Raw genomic sequence first — 18,429 nt, forward strand, 5'->3', positions numbered from 1 at the left:
TATGACTGTGACCTACATTTCTTTATATAATAAGAGGAAACACTTTTTCATTCATATGCTGTTATTGTCATTGGACTGCTCAAGTTGTTTAATGATATATGTTGTTTAACTTACGTACTTGTGTATGCACTGATTCACATGCAATTATATGAATTTTGTTGTTAATGTGTTGCATATGTTGTTAATGTTGTCATCATCCGTGTCGACTGCTCTGCCGGACATCAAACAGAAATTTCACTTGAACATTGTTATAACAACCGTCGCACTCGTCTCGCACTGATCCATGAGTGTTGTACATGTTATCTTCCCTTGTATGATGTGACTACCGCATTCGAGCGGAATGTTCCGCGAGAAGTTGTGCATGTCCTTTTGTGTTGTGTGTTCCTAGCCTAGTTGGGACTGATCCCTTTCAACCTGGAACTCACCTTCACCTCCTTCCCCCTTCGAAGTGTTGGAACCTCTCATACACCTTCCTTAAGTCACTGCATCAGTCAAACCCTTGTTGCAAATAGAGTTATCCTACTTGCCTCTGTGCGACATCGTGGTCAAGGCATTACCTTACGACCCACTGTTGGGACTCCTACACCAAATAGTTTGCGTTCTAATTGGGTATTCTTACTCAGGAAATCCCCTTGACATGTTGGCAGATCTATCACTGTCAACACTAGGTTAAACAGAAAAATGCTTTTGATATGTTTGAAGAAAATCAGGCAAATAGGCTACTTGTCATTAAGATGCAGAATTCCCAGTCTTTGAATGTTTACAGTAGACATGAAACCATCTTGGGCATTTATGGACAGAAAGATAATGGAAACTCAACAATGGTGCGTTGATATATGCACAAAACATATCTTCTCTTGTTAAGAGGAGGCCTGGGACAACTACTAGAAACGTTGGATGCTCTCGTCATTGGTTGTCAAGATATGTGAGCCTTTTTGGGGCCAAAATTTGCTTGGTCTCTACATAGGATACCCTGATATATTGCGTGCATACAGATTCGTGGGGTCTGATGGATGGGTTTGAGGTTTTGATTTCCCATCATCTAGTTGCTAGTTGATCAGTACAATCCAACTTATGAGGTAAGCGAGGATTGGTAGAAAGAAGTCATCCAAACAGATGGGTATAAGCCTCTAAGAACAGATATGTCTGCAAAATACAATATTGTACAAATTCACGCTGATCATCACCTCTAACCCAAGTTTGCGCAGGTGATGAACTACATAAGGACATGTAGTAAGGCCAGTTGGGGGGGATATGTTGGTGGATAGATTTGCATACTTTTAATCACCCTTTTACCCTATTCTTTTTATCCATTTCACGTGAATAATAGTTAATCAATATCTTAAAATGCACAAGCATACCTCTCATCATGTCTTTATGGATTATTGGTCAATGAATCATAGTCATAGGGGATTATTACCTAAATGGTTTGCTGATTTAGTTATTTCTATAGAATTAAAGGGAGAATGACTAGGATTGTGATTCAAAGAACGATGCTGTCAAATATGGCAATGTTATCCTTGAATATTGAATGCAACAGTGAATCAATCTTTCGATTGGCACACTGCTATCTTTTAACATTCTGTTCCATTTTAAAAACCACCATGTAATTAAGGGCATATAGTGTTGTAATTATAAGAGTTGTATTATTGGAAAATTGTATAAAAAAGAGTTGCAGGCTGTGAAATCTATCGTTGTTAAGAGTCGTTAAGGTTACAGGAGAAACACTCTAACTTTGAGTCTGTAACAACATACTCGTAATATTTCTTTTATTAATGACAAGTTGATCTTCTGTGCATATCGTGATTCATCAATCTTGCCACAGCCTTGATCGGGGAGTTGGGCTCACTCTCCTAACGAGGTGCTGCTAGATTAGATGTGTGTTAGGTTTATTTTTGTGTGTTTATTATTGTTGTGAATGTTTATCAGTGCATTGTTGTGAGTCCTTATTATTGTTACTCTTATTGTTGTTACAATTATTACTAGTTGTTACTTTTATTTGTTGTTACAGTACTTCTCGCTATTTCACATTGATGAATTTATAGTTGATGTTCGCTGTTGGGTATGGAAACTATGGCCTCCACATACAGTGCAAGATAGCCTTGAAACAACTGGTAGAACCCTGGGTTGACAATTAAATGTGGATTTGGTGAATTGCATGATTCATACTTGGACATCAACACAACCCATTGAAATGGAAAGCATTGGACTATTTAATACATATTCTCACATGGATAGCTTGATATTAAGGCACTTTCCAGATAAATTTATGTTCCTCCATTTGCAACCATCACTTGACACTCCCATGCTCGATATAGGAAGCAATTCAATTCCTTGACCATCTTACAATGAATAAAATTATGGGTACTACCCGAATCAATCAACACTTTTTCCTTTTTCTTCTTGATATTTCCTTCTATATTGAGAGTTTGAGGAGTGGTAATTCTTGTCAATTAATTATAATATATGCTCAGATTCATTTCTCTTTTCTCTGGGGTTGCTTCCTAGTGTATATCCTCTTCTTTTGACATTTCTTTTTCTTTTTCTTCGCCCTCTTCCCAATCTATGTAAATTAATTTCTTCACAGCACACTATGACCTTTAATGTATTTTCTATCACAACAGTAACAGAGAGTTTTTTCTCTTTTTTCTTTTAATTTTTGTGGTGTCAACCTTGTAGCTTGTGGAGGGCTAAGAGAAACAACATTTCCATATTTATAGTTGTGAGTGGTAGGATTCCTTCTTGCCATAATTTTGCTTTCAATTTTTCTTGCCAACCTGAATTCCTTCTCCAATGAATCAGGTTCACAAAGATGAACCTCATTTTGGATGTTATCCTTTAAAGTCCCTACGATGACATCAATCCTATGCCTCTCTAGAATATCCTTTACCCTTATTGTCAATTCGTGGGACTCCTCAATGTGCTCCACCATTAAACCCTTTTGTTTAAGATATACCAATTGGTTAAAGAAGGTGTTGCTCTTTGTATCCTCATAATTTGCTATCATTTCCTCCATAAAAATTGACTAAGTGATCATTATTTTATGAGAGGAAAGCCATCGATACCATACAAACTGATTGGGTTCTAAATATAAAATTGCAATGTGCACCTTTTGTGTGTTTTGCACATTATGGAGATCAAAATAATGCTCTATCTGTAGTATCCATGTTACGGGATCCTTGCCATCAAAATTCCTCGTATCAATCTTTGGAATATGGTGGGTCTTCAATCCAATGTTAGATTCTATGAAATCATTATTAACATTTCTTTTTTTCTCATCATGAGTTTTCTCTACTACCTTTTCACCATTCGGAAGCATATCTTGTATCAACTTTGCCAAACCTCCCTTCAAACCTTCCATCCCTTTCTTCAAATCTTAAATATTTCATTCCATTTTGCTTATTAAACCATCCATATTATCTTCAAACCATCCATCTTAGATTCTGTTACGTTTTGTGAGAGGGAAATTTGTTGCACTTCGTCTCGTAATTTTGATATATCATATTGCATTTCTTCCTCTTCTTCACGGGTCATAGTAGAGATTTCGGGTTTCTTACTATGTGTTTCCATTTTATTTCTTCAGGGAATACATTAATGATAATTATGCTTCGCTATACCCTTTGAATCACTTCAAATAATTTTTCAAACAAAACTTATGCAAATTTTTAAAAAACTACACACATTGTTTTCACTTTGTAGGAGATTGATATTGAATATGTTGTATCTCTGTAATTGTGGATATCCAATGTCTAAAATTGTGTCTTGTGATAACCCTCTGAGTCGTCTTTCCAACCCCATAAGTATGATCAATATTGGATTTTCCAAGAAAGAGTTATGGCACATCTCCAATGATGACTTGATTATAGACTTGTTCAGTAGAGAGAACTTGTACGAAGTGCCGCGTGTCGTTTTTTCAATATTCGGTCCTAAACATGATACTAAAAAAACTAAAGCCCATCCTCTTTTTTTCTCCTTTTACGAAATTTGAATCTGATGCTCAAAGAGAAAGTTATGACAATTTTCCCAAGGTCACCTGTTTGAGATGAAATTCAGGAGCCTGAAAAAACCCTAACTTTCTTGGATCATATCCCTAAACATATAGTGAGACAAGATTTGAAATTCGGACATGCAGCTCATCACTATTTAGGCTCAAATGGGTTTTAATTTTAGCGTCTGAAACTTTGTAGAAACAAAGTTATAGAGAACATGCCACAATAAACTATTTGAAGTAGCGAAACCATAGAATCCAAAGCTCTGATACGAAATGTTATGCAACAGGGTCACTAAAATAGAAGAAGAGTTAGATCAATGACATAAAAATTAGCCTCTTTGAGGGGGAAACCTCCTTTACATTACACAAATGAGAAATTCTTGGATGATACAAATGAAAATACCTCCTTTCTTTATGTAGGAGTCTTAGGGGTGATAATATAATCAGAGCCTACATAGCAATAAGATTGTAAGGGCACAAAAATAACAATAGTGGGCTTCTATGGGACACAATAATAACAACAATATAATAAGGGTGTTTCACTAATAACAATAAGGTTCTACACTAGTAGCATAGGGACCTAACAGAAACAGTGCAAAACCCCTCAGCTTGACTCATTGAGTCTTAACACTTCACAATTTGTCTACCCAATCTAGCCTAAACAACGCATTGCATAGTCTCAAGGCTCAAGCTTCACCCTTCACTTCCTGAGTTGCGCAATTGTGTAGTCAATGAGCCTCTCCCTCATTTTGAAACCTAGTTCTGACTTATTTAGTGAATCAACATGCAACATCTTAGACTAGTTGTTTATTGTACATATGTCATCTCGTCATGAGTGAATTACAGATGAATGTACTCTATTATTCCTCATATATCTGGAGACTAATTTTTCATTAATTGAGCCCATAATGTACACAGCTAGATGAGCTATATGTCCATATGTCGATTTTATACGTAGAACCATGACCCATTGGAACCTTGACAAATATCACTCTTCAATTGAACCTAAATATGGTTCATTTTCTAATAAGAAGACATGATTCACACTATGAAGTTGGATAGCCATATAACTCTTATTGCATGAATTAATGACCCACTTGGAACCTTGAAAAATTTCTTTGTCCTCACATGAATACCAATCTAGGTCATTTTATATGGACCATATTTGGTTCACATATAAATCACTGGATGCTCAGATGACTCTGGCTACTCCCTAATGGATAGATTACTCAATAAGGGCCCCACTGGAGTTGGTCTTTCTACTATTTTTGGTGCAATTGCATTATTTATCACCATTTGGGTAGAGTTAAATAAACAAGAAACCTTCAACAAACCACTACCTTGGAGATAATCTCGAGACTTTAGATATTTCCACATACGCTTCCATGTCATTTCCATGTCATTTTTCAAATCATCCCATTGCCACGTGGTGTTCCTTGGTGTTTCCACATGTATGGGTACATGTCATGTGTCACCCAACCACTTTTCCAATTGGCCACCCAAAAATCCTAAAAGGGAGTGCCATGTGTCATCATCTCATGTTGTCGCATCAACTACTTTTTACACTTGGTGCCACCTATATTGCCACATTGTATTAAGGTCCACCTTCTGCCCAAGAGAAAAAAATATGCATCCAGATTTTCCTTAAGTGTTTTCCTTGGTTCATCCTAGAATTCCTAGACGCTCAAATATACATTAGAGTCATAGATAGATGTTGTAGACCCAAATACATGTGAATGCCTAATGTGAAAGTTTGATTGAATTTGGTATCTCCCTTGAAACATTAACTTGGTGCATGTGTGGATTTCGCTAAATGAAAATCTGTCAATTGCAGGTCTTTGGCAACATACAGAGGGGAGTGCAAACTTTGGTTTTTGGGACTATTTTTCCTTTATAAGGATTTTTTTTGTTTTTTCACATTTCCCTTGAATGTGGAGTTTTCCCTTGTTTTCTTCTTGGAAATATTATGAGCTACAAAAACCATCTCCAATAAAAAAAAAAAATCCCTTTGAACATAACATCAATGAAAACATGTTATACATCATGCCTCTTGACTTGACATCAATGACAACGCTATGAACAATTCAAAGCTCATAAGTCATAATTTTTGGCTTTAGGCTTTATCTCCCTTCCTTGGGTTTCTTAATTCTAAGGGGATTTATTTTATCTTGGTCTAGCAATCTCTAAGTCTCTCTATGATTATCTTCCTGACCATGTTTCTTATTTTCCATTTCTGTCTTATCTCTCAACGACCATGTTTCTCTGGAAATTGTTCCCTTCTCTCCCTCAATGGCTCTCTATGTTTGGTTTGTATCCTCTCCCGGTCTTCAATACTAGCTCTACCTCAACCTCTCTCCCTTTCCTACCATTCAATTTACTCTTAGTTTATCACCCATGCCTTAAGCCAAGCTCAATGTCCAGGCATCGACCTTTGGTTATATAGTGTGGTGGAAGAAGGGGGGACCTTGGAATTTCACCATCCTCTAAGCATACCCATCCTTTGGGTCATCACACTTGGGCCAAAATTGTTGCACATGAAGCCATTGAGCACTACAAGGATATCATCCCTGTAGTAGTCTAAAGGGAAATATTTGATGTAGAGGAGTAAGTCAAACAATCCAAGTGATTCATTTTGAATAGACATGTTTAACAAGACACTAGGGCTTAGATTCCTAGTCTGGAGAACTCCATTAGGGGAAGGACAACATCCTATATGCAGACCATAAAAACCTCTATTGGTACATCAAGACACTCACGGGAAGAGTCTAAACTAGCAGGGAAAATACTCAGAAATAATTGACCATATGCATGGAATATGTTACGGATGAAATTGATACGTTGTGACAAAGTTCTAAGTCTTTATTAAAAACCTAATAAAACTTGATTTCTCATCACCTGACAATGACAATGAACCTCGGCCACAAGTATAAATAGACTCTCCAATAATAGAAATATGAAAACTCTTTATTTGAATTTTACTAATTGGTAAAGTCCTCATTTGTGCAATTAAAGAGCAAGGCCCCGATTTCAATGCTTATGTAAACCTAGCTTTAAAAAATTATATTATTATTATTATTATTATTTTGCTGAAGCAAGAGACTTTCCTTCTATTCCAAAAACCCAAAAGTAAAGTTACAATAAATACAAAAGGCATGAATTTCTCAAGGCCGTACAACCATTGATGTGACCTACAAACAATCTAAAAGACAAGCTGACTTAATCAATGGTCCCCACGGTTAAGCGATGACCTAAAGTCAAGTGCTGTGAACCCATCCCTCATTAACTCGCAAAGGTTGAAAATAGAAGCGACCCCATTGAAATGCCTGACCAAATCTGACCGTCGAATGCCACTGCCAGAAAGGACAGCTTAGAGAGAAATCAGAGAGCAAAGAAGCAAGAACTTTAAGGTGCGATGAAGGGTGGTTTCACGAACCCCACCCAAGCCACGTGTTGAGAGCCTAGTGGAATTTCTCTCAACACACCAAAACCACTTACCATTTGAAAACCTCGCGAACGGAAAACCACTCAAAGGCTGGTTTACCACGCCGAAAGAGGGGTAGAGTGTGATTTCCCTCGTGGGAGCAATCCAACCTTTCAATCCGCTTAAACTACCCATGGAGCTTGTAGCCGAAGCAATCAGTAAACCAAAAGACGTTGTCACTATTTAGAGCTTGCCCTTTTTCAAAGAGCCGACCATGGTTCTGTGTATGATCTTGCATAGAAAGCTTTATTCTGTGCCTGACCCTCGTGCCCAATAATTGAAAATTTCTTTATCCTCTACAGCTTGTTCATTGCAAAGAGCTTTTAACCTACTTGGAGGCATCGCTTGCCACTTCATTTCAATCCTACAATCATAATTTTTCACTCGGTTGGCCAGTAAATCTGCAGGTTTATTAGCTTTCCTCCGAACACGATTGAAGCTAACAGTTCGAAGACTAAGGAGATGTTTTTGGATTCTCTGGTACACTTGTCTCCAATGTTTTGAGACTCTTTCTGGCGTTGTTCCATAACTGATTTTCTTAACTGCATTTATAGAAATCTCTGAGTCTGCTTCGATAATGGCATTCGAGCTATGATTAAGTTTAAGAAGCTCTAGACATTGTTCCAAAGCCATTAATTCAGCCATGTTGTTGGTGGCTTTTCCTAGATGACAATGGAAAGTGAAGATTATTTTTCCTTCTTCATCTCTTAACACCCCTCCATAACTTGTTGTCCCCGGGTTGCTTTTTGAAGCCTTGTCAATATTGCATTTCAGAAAACCTTTCAGTGGCGGATGCCAAAACTCCTTTTCCATTTCCAACACTCTTTCGTTTCTGCTAGGACCATGGTGGATGATCTCTTGCAAACCCAGATGCTTGAGAGTTCTCAAATCAAGCGTTTTGGGAGGATTCTTGGGACAACTGTGCATAGTGGTGGAAATTGTCTCCTTAATCTACTTTAAGATCAGTTTCATTATGCGAAGAGGAGTAGTTTTTTCATCCTTGAAAATTCTTTTATTCCTTTCCTTTCACACATTCCAAATAATGAATCTTGGTGTAAAGGTCCAGGCCAAATTAAGGATCTCATGTTCTGAAAAAAAAATTCTCCACCTGTTCAGGGTGTTAATGATACTACCTTTGTCTCTATCTGTCTGTTGAAAAATGGTGTTAAAAGAATCCCACAACCAGGTGGTATAGGTGCAGCTATTGAGAATATGCTCCATTGCCTCCTCTTGAGCTTCACATAACTAACATCTAGAAGGCCCCATAACCCCCCTCTTCTGAATGTTTTCCCAAGTTAAAATTTTCTTGTGATGAACTAACCACATGAACATCTTGATCTTCATCCACCCTTGGTGGCTCCAAATTTTTTGCCAGAATTTTGTGCAAATGCACGGATCTAGGTTTAGGATTATTCTTTTTGCTTCATTGATATTAAAGATACCTTCTTTGTTTTGGCCCCATCTTAACTGATCCGGCCCATCTGTTACCAAGATCTTCCTTTCATTTAATATACTCATGAGTTATTTTGTTTTTTCTTTTATGTGGCTATCCCCTCTGCAGTCTAATTTTTTCCAGCTTCTCCACTTGTCATTGTCATGAGGAAGATTCCAGAAATCTCTAACTTTTATTAATCCCTGGGGATCGGTTTCCTTCTTGAGACTCATAAAGTCCTCTCTTAACAACATTGGTTCTTGTTTCCATTTATCTTGCCAGAAGAGAGCTTGGTCTCCTAATTTGATTTCCCAGAAGCTATTGTTTTGAACTAGGCATCTGTTATTCTAGGCTTTGTTCCAGATGTGAAAGCCTTTAATATTTCCTGACATTCTTATAAGATCATTTGTTTGCGAGGAGTTCGCATATTTTTCTTTGCAGGTTATGGCCCATTGCACCTCTGATTCTTTAACCCATTTCCACCAGAGTTTGGCTCCTAAAACATTACTCAGAATCTCCTGATCATCTAAGCCAAGTCCTCCATGACTTTTGGGTTTGCAGATTTTATCCCAAGAAACTAGTGCCCATTTCTTCCTGGTTTCCTCCTTGCCCCATAGAAAGTCTCGCTGAATATTCTTGAATTGTTGTAAGACTCCTTTGGGAGCTGGAAGGTGTTAAGTAAACTTGACTCAGGATAGAGTCAAATTTGACCAGGTTAAACAATGATGGTTTTGGGACACATGGTATTGTGCACCCATAGTATTCTGCCCGTGGTATTATATGTAATGGAGCTTATAAAAGGCTAGAAGGACTTCATTGTAATGCAAGACCTGGAGGTGAGCGGTGAAGGCTCACTGGGTCAGATTGGACAAGGTTTTGGCCAATCCTAATGAGATCTTATTAGGTTGGGTTTTTCCCCGGATTTGGGGTTTTCTCGAATAAACATTTGTGTTTATGTGTTTATGGTTGTTGTTGGTTATTTCTTATATATATTCCTCTCAGTAATTATTTATGTTATGGAGTAATAGCTCGATATTGGCTTCAAAGGGATTCTTTGTTGCCAAGAGTTTATAATGCTTGATGACATCAATGCATCCTTTTTACATATCTGGGTCTGGAAAATAATGGTCGAACAATCGTACGCGGAAGAACCTTAAGGAGAATGTGCGAAAGATAGTGTCGTAACTGCCAGGGATTATAATGCATTTGCAATATTTACCAGTTTGGAACATGCTGACGAATTGTTCGGGATTCATGCAACTATTTAAAGAAGGTTGAGAGATACCTTTGGTCATTAGAAGAAAATCGTTCATGCGGCTTCAAAAATTATTCGTTTTCTGCTAAGTGAGGCCACCAGTGCTGGAATCTATGAGGTTCTCGTCGGGCTCGCAGTTGGAGCAGTTTGATAGAAGTTTTCGAGCAAATCAAATTGAGAGAGGATGGATCAAAATCGCAGTCAAAATTATTGCTTGTAAATGGGCATACTACTGTAAGACCTGGTAAGGCATGTGTACCCCTCGGTGATCACCGATAAAGTCTGGGTTAGACCTAGGTGATAGAGGGGATGTTGGGTTAACAATACCCTGGGTAAAAACTTTGAGGGGGGTAAGAGCTAGAGTGATCGAGATTGTCTCACTTAGCAGGTTTGGCTGGAGTTAGTCAAGGAACCCCAAGTCAAGTTTAAGGGGGGAATTGTTAAGTAAACTTGACTCAGGATAGAGTCAAAGTTGACCAGGTTAAACAGTGATGGTTTTGGGACACATGGTATTGTGCACCCATAGTATTCTTCCCGTGGTATTATATGTAATGGAGCTTATAAAAGGCTGGAAGAACTACATTGTAATGCAAGACCTGGAGGTGAGTGGTGAAGGCTCACTTGGTTGGATTGGCCAAGGTTTTGGCCAATGCTAATGAGATCTTATTAGGTTGGGTTTTTCCCCGGATTTGGGGTTTTCCCGGATAAACATTTGTGTTTATTTGTTTATGGTTGTTGCTGGTTATTTCTTATATATATTCCTCTCAGTAATTATTTATGTTATGCAGTAAATTTCTTAATAGCAGGGCTGATAAAAAGAAAACTGGGATAGCCTGCAGAATTGACTTTGTCAGAATCAACCTGCTAGCCAGGTTCAGTGATCTGAAAGTCCATTTTTTGATCTTGTCTTGCATCTTGTTGAGCACCTGTTCCCAAATACTCTTGTGCAATGGTTTAGCTGTGAGGGGAATTCCCAGATACTTTGAAGGGAGGACATCCCTTTGGAATCCCAGAATTCTGGAGATGTTCCTTTGAATAGCAATGTTAGTGTTTAAGAAAAACATTTTTGATTTGGAGATATTAACTTCCATACCTAACACCAAAGCAAATTCATTCAGGATTTGCTTGTACACTGAAGCTTCTTTGACTGTGGGGATACCCTGCAGCATAGTGTCATCCACAAATTGTTTATGAGTCAATGCTTGACCGTTCTCCATTAATTGGAGGCCCTTGATCTTACCTAAGACTTTACAATTCTGATGGTTCGACCCAATCCTTCCATCATGAGGATGAAGAGAAAGGGGGAGAGTGGGTCTCCCTACCTGAGGCCTCTGGAGGGAGTAAAGATCTCTGAGGGCGAGCCATTCACCAGAATTGAAAAGCTGGGTGAAGTGACCATAGCCATAACCCATTTGATCCAGTCATGATCAAACCCAAAAGCAAAAAGGACTTTTTTGATGTAAATCCAGTTCACCTTGTCATACGATTTTGCAATGTCTAATTGCATAATCATACCGGCCTGCCTTTTACTAGTGAGAGAATGAACAACCTTGTGAGCCTGAATAATGTTGTCCAGGATTTGTCTTCCTTTAACATAACCAAACTGTTCCCCTGAAATTAAAGAAGGAGGAAGAGGTTTGAGTATGTTGGCCAGAATCTTGGAAATGATTTTGTAAACCACATTGCATAAAGCAATGGGCCTGAACTTATCAGGAGACATGGCAGAGTCCTGTTTGGGGATCAGGGAGATGAAGGAGGTGTTGAGGGCTTTCAGAATGGATCTGCTTCTTCTGGAGTCCTCTACAACATCCAAAATATCCTGTTTGACCACATTCCCATAGGCTTTGAAAAAATCTACATTAAAACCATCAAGACCTGGAGCTTTTCCAATCTGCATATCTTTGATAACCGCACTGAATTCTGCTTCGGTAACTGGTTTATTTAGGTTGAAATTATCTTCTCTGGACACCACCCTGGGGATATTCTTTATAATTTCCTTGATGTGTTGATCTCTGTCTAGATTATTTTCTTTTGTGATGCCTCTGAAATACTGAACCAAGACAGCTTCAATATTCCTGTGAAAGGTTTGAAGCTCCCCATCTTCATTTAATATCGATGAGATTCTATTGTGCATTCTATTGGCTATGGTGGATCTATGGAAAAATATAGTATTTCTTTCACCTTCTTTGAGCCATTGAACTCTAGACTTTTGTTTCCAAAAGATTTCCTCTTGTTTGCATAAATTCTCCCATTCTTGGTTGTGTTTTTCAGCTTGCTCACTTTTGATTTTATCAAAACCATCTATGATCATTGCTTGGTTTAGTTCCTATATTTTGATTTCCACTAATTTTTTGTTTACAAAAATGTTGCCAAAATCCTTCTTGTTCCATTCTTTGAGTTTGAGTTTTATGTGCTTTAGAATTTTATGAAGGAGGAACATTTTGGTGCCCTGAAATTGGAGATCTTCGAACAACCATTTTTCAATGTTGCTAATGAAATCTGGGTGGGAGAGCCAGATATTCTCAAATCTGAAGGGTTTTTTCCTGGGAGAAACGATCTCCTTGATTTCTAATTGAATCGGCCAGTGATCTGAGCCTCCAAATGGGAGAACACTTGCTGATATTTCTTTATTTGTGAGCATCAACTTCTCGGAGATAAAAAATCTGTCTAACTTGGAGGCAACCTGGGCATTACCTCCTCTTTTGTTATTCCAAGTAAAAGGACATTTTGAATTTTAGAGTCAACCATTTTCATGTCTTCTGTGAAAGAATGGAACGCTACCGAATCTTTACTTAGGATTCTCGTACCTCCCTTTTTTTCCGAAAGAGATTTAATCATGTTAAATTCTCCTCCAATGACCCAAGGGATTTCTTCATGTCTACTTCTGATATTTACTAGGAAGTCAATAAATCTAAGTTTCTCATCTATTCTTTGAGGACCATAAACATTCGTAACCAGGAAAGTATCAGACATCCCCACTGGTTGAATGATAGCTGATAAATAATTTATCGATGCCTCTACATCTACTATGTTGACTTTTTGGGGGTTCCAAAGAGTGAGAATCCCTCCAGCTTTGCTCTCTGCTTTTACTTCTAGAAACTCAAATTTACTAAGCCATTTGCTATGGATTTGTTTTATTTTCTGAATGGAGCATTTTGTTTCTTGAATGAAGATTATGTCCAGCATTACTAGTTTCATTCTGTTACTTAGCATTCTTTGTTTTCTTTTACTACCGAGACCTCTAATATTCCAAGATATGAACTTCATAATTAAATATTTGTAAAGGAGTAACTGGTTGGATCTTTCCTCTTACCCGAATCTATCATTAGCTTCCCACACTCCATCAAGAGCTCATTTTTCTTTTTTCTGCCTCTTTTCTTTCCTAGATTTCTAGTGGCTAATCCTGGAGCTAATCTCATTGTTTTCACCCCTCTGTGCTTCTGTTTGTGGCTGTTTTTACTTTTTTCTGGCCCTCGTTCCTGAGTTTTCCATAAAAACAATTGTTGTATTCTATTGCATTCTTCTTGGGGCAGAGAATAAATTCCTCCTTTAGTTCCCTACATCAGGAATCCTTCCAGATCCAAGTTTTCCTTGTCTAGAATTTCTCGTAGTTCATGCTCTTCCACATCTGTTTCACTTTGGGTCATTTCCTGCCCCATTTCCATTTCTGTATCACTTTTCATGGTCTCTTTTTGAGAATCCATATCTAGAGATTGATTTTTGTCCTCGTTTTTTTCTTTTTCTTTAGCTTCTTCCTCCTGATATTGGTTCTCTTTTGTGACTTCTTCAGTCTCTTCTAGCACTTGAAACTTATTCTGACTACCCTTCTGCTCCTCGGTGTGTTGTTGCTTTGATCCCTTTTTTCCTCCCCTTCCTCTACTAGCCACTTTTTGAAAGCTTTCCGTGTTCTTCGTTGTATTAAGTTTTTCTTTGTTATCTTCTTCACTGAGAGGGAAATTTCTTAACAGATGCTCATGTTCATGGCATCTTCAGCATCTGAAAGGGATATGCTCATAGTCTACTGTCTGCACCCACTCCTCATCAAAAACTTCCAGGATAACTTCATCCGGAAGCGCTCTTGATAGATCCATTTCCATAGATATCCTAGCAAAGGAGGTGTATTTTCCCCTTCTTGTGGCTTCATAAACTTTAACAAAGCGTCCTAGTTTATTGCCTATGGCAGCCAACGATTCAGTTTGCCAATAATCCAGAGGTAGAGAGTAGAGCCTAACCCACACAGGAACCGATGAGAAAGTCTCCCTCTCTGGGACAAAGTTCATTCTTCAAGGTCTCATATAGAGACCCACTGCAGCAAAAAAATAGGGTCCTCCTTCGAATATTCTATCTTTATCTTCGATGTTTGAGAACACCACTGTGAAGAATCCTTTTGACCTAAGATGCAGGTCAATGCTTCCTTTGCGTTTCTAGTGAAACTTGATCCACGTCTGCAAAGCCTTTTCAGTGGGCCATAGTCCCATGAATTTACAGATAATGGCGTAGGTCCCCATGTGTTCTATGTACTCCTGCAGAGTAGGATCATTTAAAATAACTCGAGGAGTGATTTCTGCTTTTGGTTTGCAAGGTCCTTTTTATTTTTTGTCTCGTGAACCCAGACTTTTGTCTTCTTCCTCTTTGTCCTTTGTGCTACTGTTTTCTTTTTTTCTGGTCCCATCTGTTTCCTTTTCCTTATCCCTGTTCTTGTCATTCATACAGACTCTACTGTTTCCAATTGGTGATTTGCTTCTGCTGGCCACAACGTCTCTGTAGGAGGGAGCCGAGCTCCCTCCCCTGCCACTCTCCATGAGAGTCGAACTCTGCTAGCTTTGGTAACCCTAGTCGCTGCGGTTCTCCCGCGTCTAGTCGCTCCTACCTCCTAAGGTTCTCCGGATACTCTAAATTAATATTATTATTATTATTATTATTATTATTATCCAATTTTAAGGTGACGGTCACATCAAACACCAAATTGGTGTATGAGACCCCCTTATTTGTGAGACAAGGGACCCACCTTGGTACAACGATTTAATTGCTAAATCTTCAAAAGAATACAACTTATATTATGGTTACATTTACATTTACATTTAAACTACATTAGTCATCTAAATCAAAATTATTTATTCAAGTAAAAAATTATATATTTTATTTCTTAAAATTTAAACTAAAATATTTAATATTTTTTTAATATAATTAATAGATTATAAAAATATATATATATATTTTATTTTTAAAATTTTAATTTATATTTGAAAAAACTAATAATATAAAAATACATATATTTTATTTTATTAAAATTTGAATTTAAACTTTAACGTTTAATTCATTAGGAGAAGATGGAAAATGCAAATGATGACCGTAGCATATCGTCGTTGTGGCCTTTGCTATTTTTCCTGGGAAAGTGTTTAAGGATGTAGTTGACCGCTACTGCCATATTAAAGAAAAGAAAGCGGGAACAAGGAGTTTATTAAACATCATCATTAAAGTGAAGTGAAATAAAGAGGGGACTAGGAGTATTTTAAGTGTAAGAAAATAAAAATCAATCCAGTACCTTTCTACTTAAACTTTCATCTCAAAGTAAAATATTTTCTTATATCTCGAAGAATTTTATGGATATTATTTTAAGAATTAGAATGGTCAATTTTAAAGTGTCTTTTACCATTTTCTTAAATTTTAATATAATTTTTTCATGGATATTATTTTATGAATTAGAATGGTCAATTTTAAAGTGTCTTTTACCATTTTCTTAAATTTTAATATAATTTTTTCATGGATATTATTTTATGAATTAGAATGGTCAATTTTAAAGTGTCTTTTACCATTTTCTTAAATTTTAATATATTTTTTTTCATGGATATTATTTTATGAATTAGAATGGTCAATTTTAAAGTGTCTTTTACCATTTTCTTAAATTTTAATATATTTTTTTTCATGGATATTATTTTATGAATTAGAATGGTCAATTTTAAAGTGTCTTTTACCATTTTCTTAAATTTTAATATATTTTTTTTCATGTAGCATCGATACGTAGGATTCCTATTTATTTGTAATAAGATTTATATTAAAACTGGCTAGAATCTAATTTCTTGCTTTTGAAAATTTTATTGAGAAAAATAAGATTTATATTAAAACTGGCTAGAATCTAATTTCTTGCTTTTGAAAATTTTATTGAGAAAATAAATAATATTATTTATAGACTTTTTCTTATATTGATAAAATAGATAATACTATTTATAGATTTTTTTTTGGAAATGTTATTATTTTCCTGTCTTTGTCAAAGAGTTCATTCCATCTCATTCATTTCCTTTCAATTTTCTACTGATTTCAATATATCTAATTTTATTTGCCGCTTCTATAAAGCGATAATATTTGAGGAATGTGAACTATGCAGTACCAAGATTGTAAATTGATTAAAGAAAAAAAAAAAAAAACCTTTTTTCAGTAGCGATGGTGTGGTAAGATAGAAACAGCTTAACTTTTTCCAAATAGAAAAGAATCAAAATTTGGATTACTGGATAACTATGCAATAAACCACTTAAAAAACAGATATTTGTACATATTGATATTGGTATTGATTTCAAGAACTGACTCCGTTGACAGGAACCTTAGTACAGAAACAAAGAAAGATCCAAAATCCAGAGTTCATTACCTGATTGGTGTCAATGATCCTCATATCTTCATATTTCATAAGTGCAGAAAAAATAATGTTCAGTTTTATGTCCTCATAACTCAATAACCTACAAATGATCATAACACAAAGCTGTGAAGTCTATTTCCATATCAAGGCTTCAACAATAACACTTATGATTATTAGTTAAATATTAGTCGAAAGATCAAGGAACAAAAATTCTACAATATACACTTGAACCTTAGAATATGTGTTTATTCTAGTAGAAACTCGGAGTCCAACGATCGGACCGACATAATACTGCTTATTTCATCAAAGTTGTAATGGAAATCTTCCTCTTGTAATGCCCACAACAAATTTTGGCTGCAATTTTCTTCCATGCTTGCCTGGTGTGGAATATTATCCTCTGTATTATGAACACCATAGAGTTCCTGTTTCTCGTCTTGAACACTATTAAAATCAATCTCTCTATCTCCCACCACTTCCTTCTCTTTTTTATTCTCAACATTCTTTAACATACTGCTTGATCTCTGGATCTAATGAACCACGGTGCCAATGAAGGAAAATGGGTCATGTAAGTCGTTTATGCCATTTATGATAACAAATTTCATTTCAAAAGAAACATCACAAGAAGAACAAAACGAGCTCTAATTCAGAATCAATATACTTACCTCAGACTGCAGTTTTCTGTTTTCTTCCAGGAGAGTGTGATAGTGACCCTTCAGGGATTCGTAGCTTTGTTTGAGAACACCAAAGTCTTTCTCTAGCTGCGCGCTTTTCCATTTGACTCTTCTGTTCTGGAACCAGATGGAGATTTGCCTTGGGTTCAGTCCCAGAGTCTCTGCCAGCTCCTCTTTCCTCCCGTCTTCCAGTATCTTTGCCAACTCAAAACTCTTCTCCAACGCCCTCGTTTGTTCCATGGTGAGCCTTCTAATCTTTTTCATCTCTGAAGAAGAAGTGTTGAATGGTTCTGCTGCTGTGCTAATGGCAAAGGCCGAATAAGGATTAACTGCCTTCTCCATCATATGAGATCTCGGCTTCAGATACTCATTGAAGTGCCCCCAAAAACCTGAAGAAACAGTATTTGAAGGATACAATTGGAATCTCTGGGAAATGTAGCCAAGGCTATTCACGTGGTGAGAGAGGGTCAATTCATGGAATAAAGGCTATTCACGTGGTGAGCGAGGGTCAATTCATGGAATAAAGCAATTAGTGTGTTGTTCTTCTTCATAGATATATAAACTCACGAAATGTCGAGTGGGTTTGTGGTGGACATCGGTCTAACGTTCGTTTTCGGTTGGAAATGGATGTCATTAATAATGAATCGTACTCCCCACTCGCAACTGCAGCATCTTCCTCCACTTTCGTCCCCACTTACAAAAACAATTGTCACGCGTACAAAATTTACCATGGAAAATTTAGAAAGTTGGGGTGAGTACGCGTACCTTCTTACGCTGTCTCGCTCCAATCCACCACCCTTTTCATTCAAAACTAACATTATTAAAGTATTCCAACACGTACGAAATTTACCTTGGAAAATTTAGAAAGTTGGGGTGAGTACACGTACTTTCTTACGCTGTCTCGCTTCAATCCACCACCCTTTTCATTCAAAACTAACATTATTAAAGTATTCCACACGTACGAAATT

The 18,429-nt window shown here is 37.0% G+C and overlaps 1 protein-coding gene across 1 annotated transcript; it reads right to left on the bottom strand.

Annotated features, from left to right (window-relative positions):
- Positions 1-16,780: 16,780 nt before the first annotated feature.
- On the bottom strand, positions 16,781-17,901 carry LOC149163503 (uncharacterized). Its single transcript, XM_089430758.1, has 2 exons — positions 17,453-17,901; positions 16,781-17,317 (listed from the first exon to the last, which is right to left on the bottom strand). Exons 1-2 carry the CDS (start codon positions 17,804-17,806, stop codon positions 17,036-17,038), a joined length of 636 nt encoding a protein of 211 aa, XP_089286884.1. The 5' UTR covers positions 17,807-17,901; the 3' UTR covers positions 16,781-17,035.
- Positions 17,902-18,429: the final 528 nt, after the last annotated feature.

Source organism: Pinus tabuliformis, chromosome 5_1 (genome assembly GCF_031772625.1).
Source record: "Pinus tabuliformis cultivar Carrire ecotype Pingquan chromosome 5_1, CPIR1, whole genome shotgun sequence".
NCBI lineage: Eukaryota > Viridiplantae > Streptophyta > Pinopsida > Pinales > Pinaceae > Pinus > Pinus tabuliformis.

What these genes read in the sequence shown, in the direction of transcription:
- LOC149163503 (XM_089430758.1), bottom strand. Translation starts at nt 17,806, where the DNA reads ATGATGGAGAAGGCAGTTAATCCTTATTCGGCCTTTGCCATTAGCACA. An exon ending in ACAGAAAACTGCAGTCTGAG is followed by an intron (nt 17,318 to 17,452) that starts GTAAGTATATTG and finishes GTGGTTCATTAG; the next exon opens with ATCCAGAGATCAAGCAGTAT.